This window comes from Sceloporus occidentalis, unplaced genomic scaffold (genome assembly GCF_023333645.1).
Source record: "Sceloporus occidentalis isolate IW3139 unplaced genomic scaffold, rSceOcc1.0.p SCAF_32, whole genome shotgun sequence".
In the NCBI taxonomy this organism is placed as follows: Eukaryota; Metazoa; Chordata; class Lepidosauria; order Squamata; family Phrynosomatidae; genus Sceloporus; species Sceloporus occidentalis.
The window spans coordinates 4,117,583-4,132,540 of record NW_028317012.1 but is presented as its reverse complement, the minus strand read 5'-3'; the positions used below and the strand labels follow the sequence as shown (position 1 = coordinate 4,132,540).

At 46.4% G+C, this 14,958-nt stretch overlaps 1 protein-coding gene across 2 annotated transcripts; it reads right to left on the bottom strand.

The window, feature by feature from the left end:
• Nucleotides 1-11,450: 11,450 nt before the first annotated feature.
• LOC149298561 (uncharacterized) lies at nucleotides 11,451-14,672 on the bottom strand. Of its 2 annotated transcripts, none has more exons than XM_089487424.1 (4): nucleotides 14,342-14,672; nucleotides 13,145-13,674; nucleotides 12,561-12,961; nucleotides 11,451-11,649 (listed from the first exon to the last, which is right to left on the bottom strand). In XM_089487424.1, the coding sequence occupies exons 1-4, from the start codon at nucleotides 14,670-14,672 to the stop codon at nucleotides 11,451-11,453; spliced, it is 1,461 nt and encodes a 486-aa protein (XP_089343550.1). The 2 variants fall into 2 exon arrangements, with proteins under 2 accessions (XP_089343550.1, XP_089343551.1); XM_089487425.1 differs by having other exon boundaries at nucleotides 12,561-12,942; nucleotides 13,162-13,674.
• Between the last annotated feature and the right edge of the window lie 286 nt (nucleotides 14,673-14,958).

Sequence of the window (14,958 nt, the reverse complement as noted above, 5' to 3'; positions counted from 1 at the left end):
GTGGCAGTGCCGGTCCTGGTGTGTGTATTTGGGTGTCGGTGTGGCAGAGCCTGTCCTGGTGTGTGTGTATTTGGGTGTCGGTGCGGCAGAACCTTTCCTGGTGTGTGTGTATTTGGGTGTCAGTGTGGCAGAGCCTGTCCTGGTGTGTGTATTTTGCTGTCGGTGTGGCAGAGCCTGGTGTGTGTATTTGGGTGTTGCTGTGGCAGAGCCTGTCCTGGTGTGTTTGTATTTGGGTGTCAGTGCGGCAGAGCCTGTCCTGGTGTGTGTGTATTTTGGTGTCGGTGTGGCAGAGCCTGGTGTGTATATTTGGGTGTTGCTGTGGCAGAGCCTGTCCTGGTGTGTGTGTGTATCAGTGTGTCAGAGCCTGTCCTGGTGTGTGTGTATGTGGGTGTCGGTGTGGCAGAGCCTGTCCTGGTGTGTGTGTATTTTGGTGTCGGTGTGGCAGAGCCTGGTGTGTGTATTTGGGTGTTGCTGTGGCAGAGCCTGTCCTGGTGTGTGTGTGTGAGTGTATTTGGGTGTCGGTGTGACAGAGCCTGGTTTGTGTGTATTTGGGTGTCGGTGTGGCAGAGCCTGTCCTGGTGTGTGTGTGTGAGTGTATTCGGGTGTCGGTGTGACAGAGCCTGGTTTGTGTGTATTTGGGTGTCGGTGTGGCAGAGCCTGTCCTGGTGTGTGTGTGTGTGTGTGTGTGTACTTGGGTGTCGGTGTGGCAGAGCCTGTCCTGGTGTGTGTGTGTGTGTGTATTTGGGTGTCAGTGTGGCAGTGCCTGTCCTGGTGTGTGTATTTGGGTGTCGGTGTGGCAGAGCCTGTCCTGGTGTGTATGTATTTGGGTGTCGGTGCGGCAGAGCCTGTCCTGGTGTGTGTGTATTTTGGTGTCGGTGTGGCAGAGCCTGGTGTGTGTATTTGGGAGTTGCTGTGGCAGAGCCTGTCCTGGTGTGTTTGTATTTGGGTGTCGGTGCGGCAGAACCTTTCCTGGTGTGTGTGTATTTTGGTGTCGGTGTGGCAGAGCCTGGTGTGTGTATTTGGGTGTTGCTGTGGCAGAGCCTGTCCTGGTGTGTGTGTATTTTGGTGTCGGTGTGGCAGAGCCTGGTGTGTGTATTTGGGTGTTGCTGTGGCAGAGCCTGTCCTGGTGTGTGTGTGTACTTGGGTGTCGTGTGGCAGAGCTTGTCTTGGTGTGTGTACTTGGGTGTCTGTGTGGCAGAGACGGTCCTGGTTTGTGTGTATTTGGATGTCGGTGTGGAAGAGCCTGTCCTGGTTCGTGTGTATTTGGGTGTCGGTGTGGCAGAGCCTGTCTTGGTGTGTGTGTATTTGGGTGTTGGTATGGCAGAGCCTGTCGTGGTAAGTGTGTTTTGGTTTCGCTGTGGCAGAGCCTGTCCTGGTGTGTGTATAATTGGGTGTTGGTGTAGCAGAGCCTATCCTGGTAAGTGTGTTTGGGTGTTGGTGTGGCATAGCCTGTCCTGGTTTGTGTGTATTTTGGCATCAGTATGGCAGGGCCTGACCTGGTGTGTGTGTGTGTGTGTGTGTCGGTGCGGCAGAACCTTTTCTGGTGTGTGTGTGTGTATTTGGGTGTCAGTGTGGCAGAGCCTTTCCTGGTGTGTGTGTATTTTGGTGTCGGTGTGGCAGAGCCTGGTGTGTGTATTTGGGTGTTGCTGTGGCAGAGCCTGTCCTGGTGCGTGTGTGTGAGTGTATTTGGGTGTCGGTGTGACAGAGCCTGGTTTGTGTGTATTTGGGTGTCGGTGTGGCAGAGCCTGTCCTGGTGTGTGTGTGTGTGTGTATTTGGGTGTCGGTGTGGCAGTGCCTGTCCTGGTGTGTGTATTTGGGTGTCGGCGTGGCAGAGCCTGTCCTGGTGTGTATGTATTTGGGTGTCGGTGCGGCAGAACCTTTCCTGGTGTGTGTGTATTTGGGTGTCAGTGTGGCAGAGCCTGTCCTGGTGTGTGTGTATTTTGGTATCGGTGTGGTAGAGCCTGGTGTGTGTATTTGGGTGTTGCTGTGGCAGAGCCTGTCCTGGTGTGTTTGTATTTGGGTGTCGGTGCGGTAGAACTTTTCCTGGTGTGTGTGTGTATTTGGGTGTCAGTGTGGCAGAGCCTGTCCTGGTGTGTGTGTATTTTGGTGTCGGTGTGGCAGAGCCTGGTGTGTGTATTTGGGTGTTGCTGTGGCAGAGCCTGTCCTGGTGTGTGTGTGTGTGAGTGTATTTGGGTGTCGGTGTGACAGAGCCTGGTTTGTGTATATTTGGGTGTCGGTGTGGCAGAGCCTGTCCTGGTGTGTGTGTGTGTGTGTGTGTGTGTGTACTTGGGTGTCGGTGTGGCAGAGCTTGTCCTGGTGTGTGTGTGTACTTGGGTGTCGGTGTGGCAGAGCCGGTCCTGGTTTGTGTGTATTTGGATGTCGGTGTGGAAAAGCCTGTCCTGGTTCGTGTGTATTTGGGTGTCGGTATGGCAGAGCCTGTCTTGGTGTGTGTGTGTTTGGGTGTTGGTGTGGCAGAGCCTGTCCTGGTGTATGTATAATTGGGTGTTGGTGTAGCAGAGCCTATCCTGGTAAGTGTGTTTGGGTGTTGGTGTGGCATAGCCTGTCCTGGTTTGTGTGTATTTTGGCGTCAGTATGGCAGGGCCTGACCTGGTGTGTGTGTGTGTGTGTGTGTTGGTGCGGCAGAACCTTTTCTGGTGTGTGTGTGTGTTTATTTGGGTGTCAGTGTGGCAGAGCCTGTCCTGGTGTGTGTGTATTTTGGTATCGGTGTGGCAGAGCCTGGTGTTTGTATTTGGGTGTTGCTGTGGCAGAGCCTGTCCTGGTGTGTTTGTATTTGGGTGTCGGTGCGGTAGAACTTTTCCTGGTGTGTGTGTGTATTTGGGTGTCAGTGTGGCAGAGCCTGTCCTGGTGTGTGTGTATTTTGGTGTCGGTGTGGCAGAGCCTGGTGTGTGTATTTGGGTGTTGCTGTGGCAGAGCCTGTCCTGGTGTGTGTGTGTGAGTGTATTTGGGTGTCGGTGTGACAGAGCCTGGTTTGTGTATATTTGGGTGTCGGTGTGGCAGAGCCTGTCCTGGTGTGTGTGTGTGTGTGTGTGTGTGTACTTGGGTGTCGGTGTGGCAGAGCTTGTCCTGGTGTGTGTGTGTTTACTTTGGTGTCGGTGTGGCAGAGCCGGTCCTGGTTTGTGTGTATTTGGATGTCGGTGTGGAAAAGCCTGTCCTGGTTCGTGTGTATTTGGGTGTCGGTATGGCAGAGCCTGTCTTGGTGTGTGTGTGTTTGGGTGTTGGTGTGGCAGAGCCTGTCCTGGTGTATGTATAATTGGGTGTTGGTGTAGCAGAGCCTATCCTGGTAAGTGTGTTTGGGTGTTGGTGTGGCATAGCCTGTCCTGGTTTGTGTGTATTTTGGCGTCAGTATGGCAGGGCCTGACCTGGTGTGTGTGTGTGTGTTGGTGCGGCAGAACCTTTTCTGGTGTGTGTGTGTGTTTATTTGGGTGTCAGTGTGGCAGAGGCTGTCCTGGTGTGTGTGTATTTTGGTGTCGGTGTGGCAGAGCCTGGTGTGTGTATTTGGGTGTTGCTGTGGCAGAGCCTGTCCTGGTGTGTGTGTGAGTGTATTTGGGTGTCGCTGTGGCAGAGCCTATCCTGGTAAGTGTATTTGGGTGTCGCTGTGGCAGAGCCTGTCCTGGTGTGTGTGTGTATTTTGGTGTCGGTGTGGCAGAGCCTGGTGTGTGTATTTGGGTGTTGCTGTGGCAGAGCCTGTCCTGGTGTGTGTGTATTTGGGTGTCGGTGTGGCAGAGCCTGTCCTGGTGTGTGTGTGTGTGTATTTGGGTGTCGGTGTGGCAGAGCCTGGTTTGTGTGTATTTGGGTGTCGGTGTGGCAGAGCCTGTCCTGGTGTGTGTGTATTTGGGTGTCGGTGTGGAAGAGCCTGTCCTGGTGTGTGTGTATTTGGGTGTCGGTGTGGCAGAGCCTGTCCTGGTGTGTGTACTTGGGTGTCGGTGTGGAAGAGCCTGTCCTGGTGTGTGTGTATTTGGGTGTCGGTGTGGCAGAGCCTGTCCTGGTGTGTGTGTACTTGGGTGTTGCTGTGGCAGAGCCTGTCCTGGTGTGTGTGTGTGAGTGTATTTGAGTGTCGGTGTGACAGAGCCTGGTTTGTGTATATTTGGGTGTCGGTGTGGCAGAGCCTGTCCTGGTGTGTGTGTGTGTGTGTGTACTTGGGTGTTGGTGTGGCAGAGCTTGTCCTGGTGTGTGTGTGTACTTGGGTGTCGGTGTGGCAGAGCCGGTCCTGGTTTGTGTGTATTTGGATGTCGGTGTGGAAAAGCCTGTCCTGGTTCGTGTGTATTTGGGTGTCGGTATGGCAGAGCCTGTCTTGGTGTGTGTGTGTTTGGGTGTTGGTGTGGCAGAGCCTGTCCTGGTGTATGTATAATTGGGTGTTGGTGTAGCAGAGCCTATCCTGGTAAGTGTGTTTGGGTGTTGGTGTGGCATAGCCTGTCCTGGTTTGTGTGTATTTTGGCGTCAGTATGGCAGGGCCTGACCTGGTGTGTGTGTGTGTGTGTGTGTTGGTGCGGCAGAACCTTTTCTGGTGTGTGTGTGTGTTTATTTGGGTGTCAGTGTGGCAGAGCCTGTCCTGGTGTGTGTATTTTGGTGTCGGTGTGGCAGAGCCTGGTGTGTGTATTTGGGTGTTGCTGTGGCAGAGCCTGTCCTGGTGTGTGTGTGAGTGTATTTGGGTGTCGCTGTGGCAGAGCCTATCCTGGTAAGTGTATTTGGGTGTCGCTGTGGCAGAGCCTGTCCTGGTGTGTGTGTGTATTTTGGTGTCGGTGTGGCAGAGCCTGGTGTGTGTATTTGGGTGTTGCTGTGGCAGAGCCTGTCCTGGTGTGTGTGTGTGAGTGTATTTGGGTGTCGGTGTGGCAGAGCCTGGTTTTGTGTATTTGGGTGTCGGTGTGGCAGAGCCTGTCCTGGTGTGTGTGTATTTGGGTGTCGGTGTGGAAGAGCCTGTCCTGGTGTGTGTGTATTTGGGTGTCGGTGTGGCAGAGCCTGTCCTGGTGTGTGTACTTGGGTGTCGGTGTGGAAGAGCCTGTCCTGGTGTGTGTGTATTTGGGTGTCGGTGTGGCAGAGCCTGTCCTGGTGTGTGTGTACTTGGGTGTCGCTGTGGCAGAGCCTGTCCTGGTTCGTGTGTATTTGGGTGTCGCTGTGGCAGAGCCTATCCTGGTAAGTGTGTTTGGGTGTTGGTGTGGCATAGCCTGTCCTGGTTTGTGTGTATTTTGGCGTCAGTATGGCAGGGCCTGACCAGGTGTGTGTGTGTCGGTGCGGGAGAACCTTTCCTGGTGTGTGTGTGTGTGTATTTGGGTGTCAGTGTGGCAGAGCCTGTCCTGGTGTGTGTGTATTTTGGTGTCAGTGTGGCAGAGCCTGGGGTGTGTGTGTGTTGCTGTGGCAGAGCCTGTCCTGGTGTGTGTGTGAGTGTATTTGGGTGTCGGTGTGACAGAGCCTGTCCTGGTGTGTGTGTATTTTGGTGTCAGTGTGGCAGAGCCTGGGGTGTGTGTGCGTTGCTGTGGCAGAGCCTGTCCTGGTTTGTGTGTATTTGGATGTCGGTGTGGAAGAGCCTGTCCTGGCTCGTGTGTATTTTGGTGTCAGTATGGCAGGGCCTGACCTTGTGTGTGTGTATTTTGGTGTCAGCATGGCAGAGCCTGCCCTGGTGTGTGTATGTATTTTGGTGTTGGTGTGGCAGAGCCTGTCCTAGTGTGTGTGTGTATTTTGTTGTCAGCGTGGCAGAGCCTGTCCTGGTGTCGGTGTGGCAGAGCCTGTCCTGGTGGGTGTGTGTGTGTGTGTGTGTGTATTTTGGTGTCAGGGTGACAGAGCCTGTCCTGGTGTCGGTGTGTTTAGTAATCTGTTTCCTGGCACTTTACTTTCTATAGGAATAAGTTAAACTGTTTCATTTTTACTTATCCAGAGATAAAACGCCCTCCTGAATTTGTAGTCACTTTAGAGGACAAAACTTTCCAAGCCCAGAAATCAGTGAGAGGAAAAGTAAAAGGTTTTGTGTTATTTGCTTTATTTCATCTTATTAAAAAGGATTAGTCACACTAAATTGTGACTTCAGACGTCCCATGTTTTTTGTTATTTTTTAAAGTTTAATTTTTAGTCCCATCGCATAAGATACTATCCTATATTACGTGCCTCGCACGAATGTCATCTTTATTCAGTGGAGATGGATGCTGACGAGTTAAAACTGTCTATTTTATTTATTTCCATAAAAAGGCACAAAATCTTCGGCACCAGGCCCATGATGCTCTTAATCTGGCCCTGCCCAAAAGATTTAAATGAGTATGTTTTTAGCTTATGTACAAAATGTGAGAAATAACGTGTATGTATCACACAGTCACTTCATATACACAAACCAAATACAATGCATATATATAGTTTGAAAAAAAAATATGCTTATAAAAAAGTTTTTCACTATTTGCTACTTTTAAAAAAAAGTCCCCGGATTTAATTTTAAAAATCTGGTCACCTTAATTTACAGCACAAACACCAATATGTGTTCAACAACATCTCCCAGTACAGTGATACCAACCATGCATGGGTTTGTTGGGTTGTTTGGGAAGTAAAATATTTGGGAAGTGAGCATTTTTTCAACTTTGACATATGGTCCTACTGCCGCCTTGCCCTAAGTGGGTCATATTTGAAGCTGGGTAATTCAATGTATCCCATCAAACTGTACATTTTTTTAAAGCTAAACACCCCAGGGCATTTCAAATGCTGGTATTTTAACCCGTTTCATGAGATTCGTCCAGCAGCCTTTGCCAAAGTTTGTGTTACTAATTTTTAGTAAATATTTTGTTTTACGCAAATTGTACTTCAGGTGTGAATTTACAGCTCCTGGTATATATTACTGTCAAACAACATCCCAATATGTGTCCAGCAACATCTCCCGAGTACAGTGATACCAACCATACATGGGTCTGTCGGTTTCTTTAGGAGGTAAAACGTCACATTTGAGAATTGCGCATTTTTAGACGTGGAACTTCGACATACGGTGCTTCTGTCACCATGTCTTATTTGGGACATCTCTGAAGCCAGTCAGTTCAATTTACCCCATCAACTCATATTTTTGAAAACTAGATACTGCAGGGTATTTCCAAGGATTCACTAATTTTACCACCTTCCTTAGTCAAAATTTGTGGTGGTATTTTGTGTTTTTTTCCCCCACACACATTCTACTTCAAGTATGAATTTACCACTCCAGTTACATGTCACTGTCAAACAACACCCTAATATGCATCCACCAACATCATTTGAGTACAGCGATACCACCCATGCATGGGTTTGTCTGGTTGTTTGGTGCACCCCCCCCCCCCCCCATTTTGGTCAGTCTGTGCCTGTGTCCTATATTTCAACCCGGCCCTGTGCACAAAGCAAGTTTGAAAAGTTCGATGTGAAGGAACTCAAGCGAACTGCACACAGCCCCGATCTTAACCTCCGACTGGGATAAACTGAAATAATTTGGGAATAATTGGCTGAATAAGCAGAAAATCCCACCCAAAAACTTGTGGAAAGCCTTCCCAAAAGACTGTAGTTTGTTATAACTTCAATGGCTAAAAGCAACTGGTACTGGAATACTCATATAGGTGTGATAGGCAGGTGTGCACATACTTTTGGTCATATAGTGTATCTGGATCCTTATTTCTATTGAATTACTTCACAACCTATTTGTAACAGCACTATTTATAAATTATTTTCTAAGTAATATATAGTTTACTTGCCTTGCCAAGAAAAAAAAAAAGAGAAGTTGGTTATTACTAGCAAGGAGCATCTCTGTTATTATAGCATGAGAACGCATACTCCCAGCTCCCTCAGAAAGCTTACACTGCTGTGCACCGAGGTGTAACACTCTGGTGCTCAGTACAATGTCTGATTTAGAGCCCTGTGGCAGTGATTGGAATCTTGTAACCCAGTATCCAAGTCTGAGGACCAATCTATACCAAATAGGCTCACTCTGTAACTGCCACACAGTGCTTTTTTGAAAGTGTTGATCTGGTCTTTGTGGATACTCATTATGGTTTTAACAGTGCAGCCACTCAATCAAAAACACAAACTTGGTTTTTCAAGCAAACTAGTTTTTTTTTGGTCAATCAGTGGCAGGATAGGGCTGCCATTAAAGACAACAGCAGCACATGCAAACACATGTGTACTGATGCCTGAACAGACCTTATCCACCAGCTTTCCTTGAGCCAGTAGTGGAGCTGGCTGGACGTGAAGCGTGTATAATGTTAAGGGGGTTTTGTTGAACGTATCTCCTGCAGCAATTTTGGAAATATACAAATGAATAGGAGGATCCTCCATAATCCTATCCACTATACATTTGCAAAACTAACACAAGATTTTTAAGAGACCTTGCAGCTATGATATGGATTTAAATACATATCCTGGCTGGACTGTCCCTTTAATGATGACATTGCATTTGCCCACCATGTAAAAATTACACACAAAGGACTCCCCCCATTAAGGTCACTATATATATATATATATATATATTTATTTTTTTTACTGTTTATCATGCATCTTTTTTATCATCACTTTTTATCATGTATCTCTTGTTCTTTGAGAAGGCAAAATGTTTTTTTGGTTTTTTTTAGCAGAACCCTTGACACAGACCCACGGAAACAAACTTGTTCCCATAGGTATGACATATAGACCCTCAGGAAAAGCAGGAGGAGTTTTAACATCTGCTAGATATTAATGAAAAGTAAGGATTTTACTATGGGGACTGTAGCCTGACAACACCAAGCAGCTGGGTCACCGGGAGCACAGGCATCCTAAAGCTAAGCTTACGGAGGCAAAGAGCATTTGAGGAGCACCAAGAAAATGGCCATGTTGACAAAAATGGGTGATGAAACCTTTTTTTATACAAGCGAAAGGAGAAAATGTAAACAGAATAATTAGACAAAAGACAAATTAATGGAGTTTTACAAATAAGGATAAAACACTAGCCAACTAAAGACTAAGAATAGATTTACAAATAAAGTGCAGCAAGCTTGGATGTTAAAATATTTGACTTGATAAGGCCATGGTTGAGTGACAAGAGATGGAAGGCTGTAGTTAATAGGATATATTCAGAGGAAGGACCTGTTACTAAACGGGCTACATCAGCGATCAGTATTGGGACCCATATATTTTTATCAGTGATTTTATAAAAGGACTTCGTAGTAAGGCATGTTTTTATTTTTAAAGATGATACAAATAGAGAAGTAGGCATTCCTGGTAGAACAAGCCAAATAAGTGAAGTTAATCATAAGAATCGCCATTTGGGACATAGTTGAAGCCGATCAGTTCAAGTTTCCCCCACCAAACTACACGTTATCTTAAAGACACCCAACGGTATTTCAAGTGCTAATATGTTAACTACTTCCATGCACTAATTATACTACCAGCCATTATCAAAGTTTGTGGCAGTAATTGTTTTGTGTTCTTTTCACAGGTATGAATGTACTGCTCCTGGTATATGTCATACAACAACCCAATATGTGTTCAGCAACATCTCTTGAGTTTGTTGGCCTGCATGGGAGCTGAAAGTCCAGATATGGGACATGCATAATTCAGTTTTTTTTACTTTTGCGCCCATGTCCTATTTGGGACATCTTTGAAGACAGTCAAAATCAACTTACCCCATCATGTATTTTTGAGAAATAGACATCCCAGATTACTTCGAACACGGGTATTTTAACCCTTTCCATTGACTAATTCTACTACCAGCCATTGTCAAAGCTTGTAGTATTTTTGGGGTTGTCACAGCTTCTGGTATGTGTCACTCTCAAACACCCTAATACGTATTCAGCAATACCACCCACACGTTTTTTTTTTTTGAAGGGGGGGGGGGGGATAAAAGTTTACATTATTTTATTTAACGGAGTACATAGTAATTGGTGAATTGAACTCCACCGGTGTGCATCGTTGGCTACAGTACCTGTAAGGTCTGGACAGACTGGGAATTTTTTGAACAGGGGCCGCCACCTTGTTAGAAGCAGCGCGTTTTCTTCAAGTGGCATTTTAAAACGCTCCTAGGAGCGATCAAACAGGGCCCTTGACGGTTTGGTTTTGCTGAATGCCTCTATATTAAGGCAGTACCACAACACTAGCTAAACGCAGAATACAATCGCCGATTGCTTTCTATGCTAATTTAACCACATAATGCACCAGGCCCATCTATTACCAGTTAAATACAAAGTATTTGAAAAAGTACAAGAGGGAAGTTTATTTCTCTATACTACAGAAGCAGACGCTTAGAAGTAATGTTTGAAAGTTTTTCTTTACCAAGAATGCGGTGGGTAAGTGGAACAGCCGATCAGAAGTGATAGCGGCTAAGACAGTTAGGGTATTTCAGCACGCAATATGTTTGTGTCTATTTCATTCGCAAGGTACACTTGATTCTAACAATGGCCCGCTCCAGTGTTGTGGCCGCACTTCAGCTGTAGTTGCCGCCATGAAAAAGAAAAACCTTTAATATGAGATAACACCTGTTGTATACACACACACACTTATTCACTAAAGTTGATGAGAGCTGTGACTTTTAAAGGCCTAACCTCAATAAGATCCTACTAGTTACCCTAATGTATAGTTAAATCACCCCCCCCCCCCATCCATCCATCCATCCATTGATGCGTGCATTATGCAGACAGCGTAGCCCTTACCAATGGATGATAACTGGCAACTATTGACCCTTTATAATGACTAGTGAAGTGAGGCAGTTACAATCACAACTCTTCTGCCAACTCTCACTTTAGGGAATAAACCCTGCTGTAGAGGGACACAAAAAAGTCACCTGAGTCCACAACAACCTTTAGCACCAGTGAACATTCTCCATTGCCCAATTCCACTTAAGAGCCAGAATTCAGAGCAAGTTCTGAGAAATTAAGAAAAATTGCCATTTCAGAGAAACAAGCTCAAGCAGATGAGCAAGGGACTAAGGAGGAAGAAAATTGTGCAGTCACATGAAATGTTTGACCGCAGTGGGAAAAAAAATGAATAGTTGTATGCAAGAACAAAATACTGCATTCTTTAATATAAATTTGCTTGAGAAAGCCCTCCAAAATATAATTTCCCCAACTTACAAATCCCAGCTCCAAAGTCATATGCATTATACACCATTTCATCTTAAATTTTAATACATAGCGACAGGCGGGAAAACCACAATCCGGTGGGTAATTAACATTTTTTGTCTACAAAGTAACATTTTGGTACAGTCTGTATACCTGCAAAGTAGTAAAGAATAGCAAAGTGGTTATTCATGACTGAGCCTGAAGCAGTCTATACTCTGCACGTCATCACGGCAAGTGTGAAGGAATGTATAAAAAGAAAAATATATACATATATATGTAAATCAACCAAGAAACCAAGCCAATAAAAAGCATGCTACATTTTTTTAAATTACAAAATCCTGCCTTTCAATGTTTTTACACAAACATTTCAGTCAACCAATAACCTCAATTCTACAGTTCCCTTAAAAGCAAACTTTACAAACGACGCTGGTAGCCAGAAGGAAGTTGTGCCGTTCTTAAGTAATCAGAAGAATACTGCGGGTAATTAGTAAAAGAATCCAGTGGGTGTTGATACTCCATCTGAGATTTAGGAGGGGATCGACGATAGGAAGCCTCTGACTCTGCTAAACGGCGGTAATCAGACATTTCAGAAAAATGGCGATCGGAAGCAAACCTGCGATCGAGACATGGAAAACTTTAATGGGGTGGGGGTGTGTGTGTGTGTGTGTGTGTATGTGTGTGTGAAAAAGGTGTAGTAAGATTGTTTTGTATTCTATGGAGATATAGGTATGCAGGTGTGACTGCCGATTATCCAAAGCAGTCTGGAACTGTACTATGCCAGCAGTAAGAGGTGTAAAAACACCATTACAAGCCAAAATGATACTCAACAGTGAGCAGGAGGAGTACAGTAGAGACTCCAAATTTCCCAGAGGTCAAATCAATAATTCTTAAAATAAACCGTGCAGTACGGATACATTTACTGTACAGAGCTCAACTTCAGACACCAGAATATGTTCATAAGCAAGAATGTTAGTATTTTGTTTTTTTGTAAAAAAAAAATAAAAAAAAAAAATACACACCCTTATCACCTTGCCTAGGCAATGTAGCACGTTCAGCGCGGTTTGAAAGCTTCCTCTCTGTAGCAGTAGTAGTATTTTACAGTCTGATCCCAGCACTCACTGGCAGCGAAAGGGAGTCTTATTTCAGAAATCAGAAGACCCACCAGCATAAACATGTCACTCTTGTAATGTACAAGCACTGTGAGATCAAAATCTCTCACAATTAGCCCAGTATTGTCCAGCTGTGTGTACACAGACAGGTTTAAATTTAAAACCCTAATTTTAACTACACATACAAAGCTCACTAAAGCTTCAAAATATCTTACATGTGGTAAAGTTATACAGAATGTATAAATGGTAAGCATTTCAGAATGTATGCCTTCATGGTCTACAGTGTAAAGGTTATTAACAAAAGACTTTATTATCACTTGGAACTCAATGAGACTCGTCTACAGACCTTGTTTTTACCCCAAGGGAAATGCCCTTAAAGCCAGCTCCTGCCGTGACAGGTTTCTATAAAACATACCTTTTAAGATTGTCTGGCGTTTTGTTGTAATTGTCGGTAAGAGCACCACTTGGAGGGGAAAGGCGAGTGCGTTCATACACTGTAGCACCTGCCATTCCAGGGGGCATATTGGACATTGCAGGTGGTTGACCGAGGTTAGAAAACTGTGCCTCGCAGCCAGAGCTCTGTTGCTGCCGATATGCACTAGCCAGTGCTGCTGACGCCGCATAAGGGGTAGTAGAAGATGGCTGTGAAGCATAAAGGTTTGACGAAGTTTGCCCGCTTATGGACGACCCTAGTGATGGCATTTGAGTGCCATAAGCAGACAATGCAGACCCTTGGGCCCCATATGAAGAACCTTGGTTGCCATAAGATGCTTGATCTGACCCATATGGAGTCGAAGGTGTTACATATGCAGCGTTCTGGCTCCCATAAGCATTGGACTGGCTCCCATAAGCGGCGGTCTGGCTCCCATAAGCATTGGGCTGGCTTCCATAAGCGGCGGTCTGGCTCCCATAAGCATTGGGCTGGCTCCCGTAAGCGGCGGTCTGGCTCCCATAAGCGGCGGTCTGGCTCCCATAAGCGGCGGGTTGGCAACCATAAGCATTGGGCTGGCCCCCATAGGCAGCGGCAGGCTGGCTTCCATAAGCAGAGGCCAATGCTGCAGCGTTTTGGTTCCCATAGGTGGACGCCAGCCCACCTTGGGATCGGTACGCCGATGCTAAGACAGCTGATGCGTCTGCAGCAGTATAGGATTGTCGGGATGGCGATCTCCGCATAGGGCTCCTGTCTCTTGAGTAGTACATTGGGGAAGGGGGGCGGGGGCGGTTTTCATAGGAGCCATAACGAGCCGATTCTGCATGACGCTCGTACGGGGATTTAAGCGCATATGAGGCGTACGCCGCTTCTGTGGCTCTCCTGCGATCGTAAGGATCAGGGCGGCCTTGTGGAGGCTCTCTGGGATCATGTGACCTGCGTGAGCGGTAACCGTGAGAGCTACCATTAGCACTCATAGGCTTCTGGGTTTTGTTGGAAAGTTCCACATTAATCCTTTTGCCTTTAAGCTCTTTCCCATTCAGCTTCTTGATGGCCTCCCTAGCGTCAATTTCTTTCTCCATGTGAACGAACGCATAGTCTGATGAAGTAACACAGAAGGGGGGGAAAGAAAACTGTTATAACGTTTTTTTATGACGACAATAACCATAAACCTCTCCTTATTGTAATAAATCCCTGATGTTTAGATCACAGGGAAAACTATAAAATGCGACAAGTCTGTTCATATTTGTTGGAAATGTAAAGCTGAAGTGGTTTTGCTCAAAATACTAAACAAGCCCTGACCCTTTATTTTTCTTATCTACAAACACCAAGCCCCTTCCATTCTTTACACAAATGACGCAGATGCACTTTATTCAGTACAAAGTTTGCATAAATAAATGCAGGCCTGGCCTCCACAGCTCTGTATACAAAGTTTATAATAATGTTAAATATCGGCTTGTGGGTACTAAGATGATAGATGGTTTTCGGTAAATCACTATGAAAATCGTTACTAACAGTCCTCGCTGATACACGGACTTAAGTTTACACAGTTGCTATAGCGACATCGCACACAACAAAGTTAAACCCACATAAACCGAAAGCCTCCCTTTCGGCCATTTTAACCACTTCAGCGTATGCCTCTAACCCAGGACGGGTAGCCATTTTGTTCACAGCATTATAGCCTGACGCACCACATCAACTAAGCAAGGCCTTTCACTTGAAGAGCCCAACGATACTCGCAAGTACAAGCCAGCCAGCCTCATTACCTTTCACCACGTCGCACTCCACCACCCTCCCGTACGCCTCGAACATTTTGCGGAGCTCGGAAACATCGCAGGCCGTGCTAACGTTTCCCACAAATATCTTCCAAGTGTTGGAAGGCCTGGGTTTGGACAGCTCCACCACCATCTTTTTGCCGTGGAGCTCCCGACCGTTCAGCTCCTCGATAGCCTTCATGGCGTTATCCGTCCCCCGCATGTGGACGAACGCGTATTGCTTCATTACGGCGCAGCTAACCACCGTGCCATATTTCTCGAACAAGGCGCTCAGCTCGTCCTGGGTGGTCCGGTCGTCCACGTTGCCAATGAAAATCTTCATGACTTCCAGGTTGTTCGCGCGCCTTGAGAGGTTAAAATTAAAAGAAGATACGTCACACGAAGCAGAAACACGAACGACCGCAAACAGGCCAAGCCGCTGTAGACGTCGACTAGGCGACTTCGCAAACTCGCGAAACTACTAAAAACGCAAGCGATTCGAAGAAATAAAGCTACCTGGGAAAATGTGGAAACGCCGGAGTGAGTTAGCGCCGCAAGTGACGAAACGCCGTTTAAATCGCGCCTTTTCCCAACAATACCGCTAGAAAAAAATTGACGCTTAGGACGCG

Excerpts from the sequence above, each read along its gene's own strand:
- LOC149298561 (XM_089487424.1), bottom strand. The coding sequence starts at position 14,672 with ATGAAGATTTTCATTGGCAACGTGGACGACCGGACCACCCAGGACGAG. Across the intron at positions 13,675-14,341 it reads GGAGTGCGACGTGGTGAAAG|ACTATGCGTTCGTTCACATG; the intron begins GTAATGAGGCTG and ends TTACTTCATCAG. Across the intron at positions 12,962-13,144 it reads CCTATGGGGGCCAGCCCAAT|AACGCTGCATATGTAACACC; the intron begins GCTTATGGTTGC and ends TATGGGAGCCAG.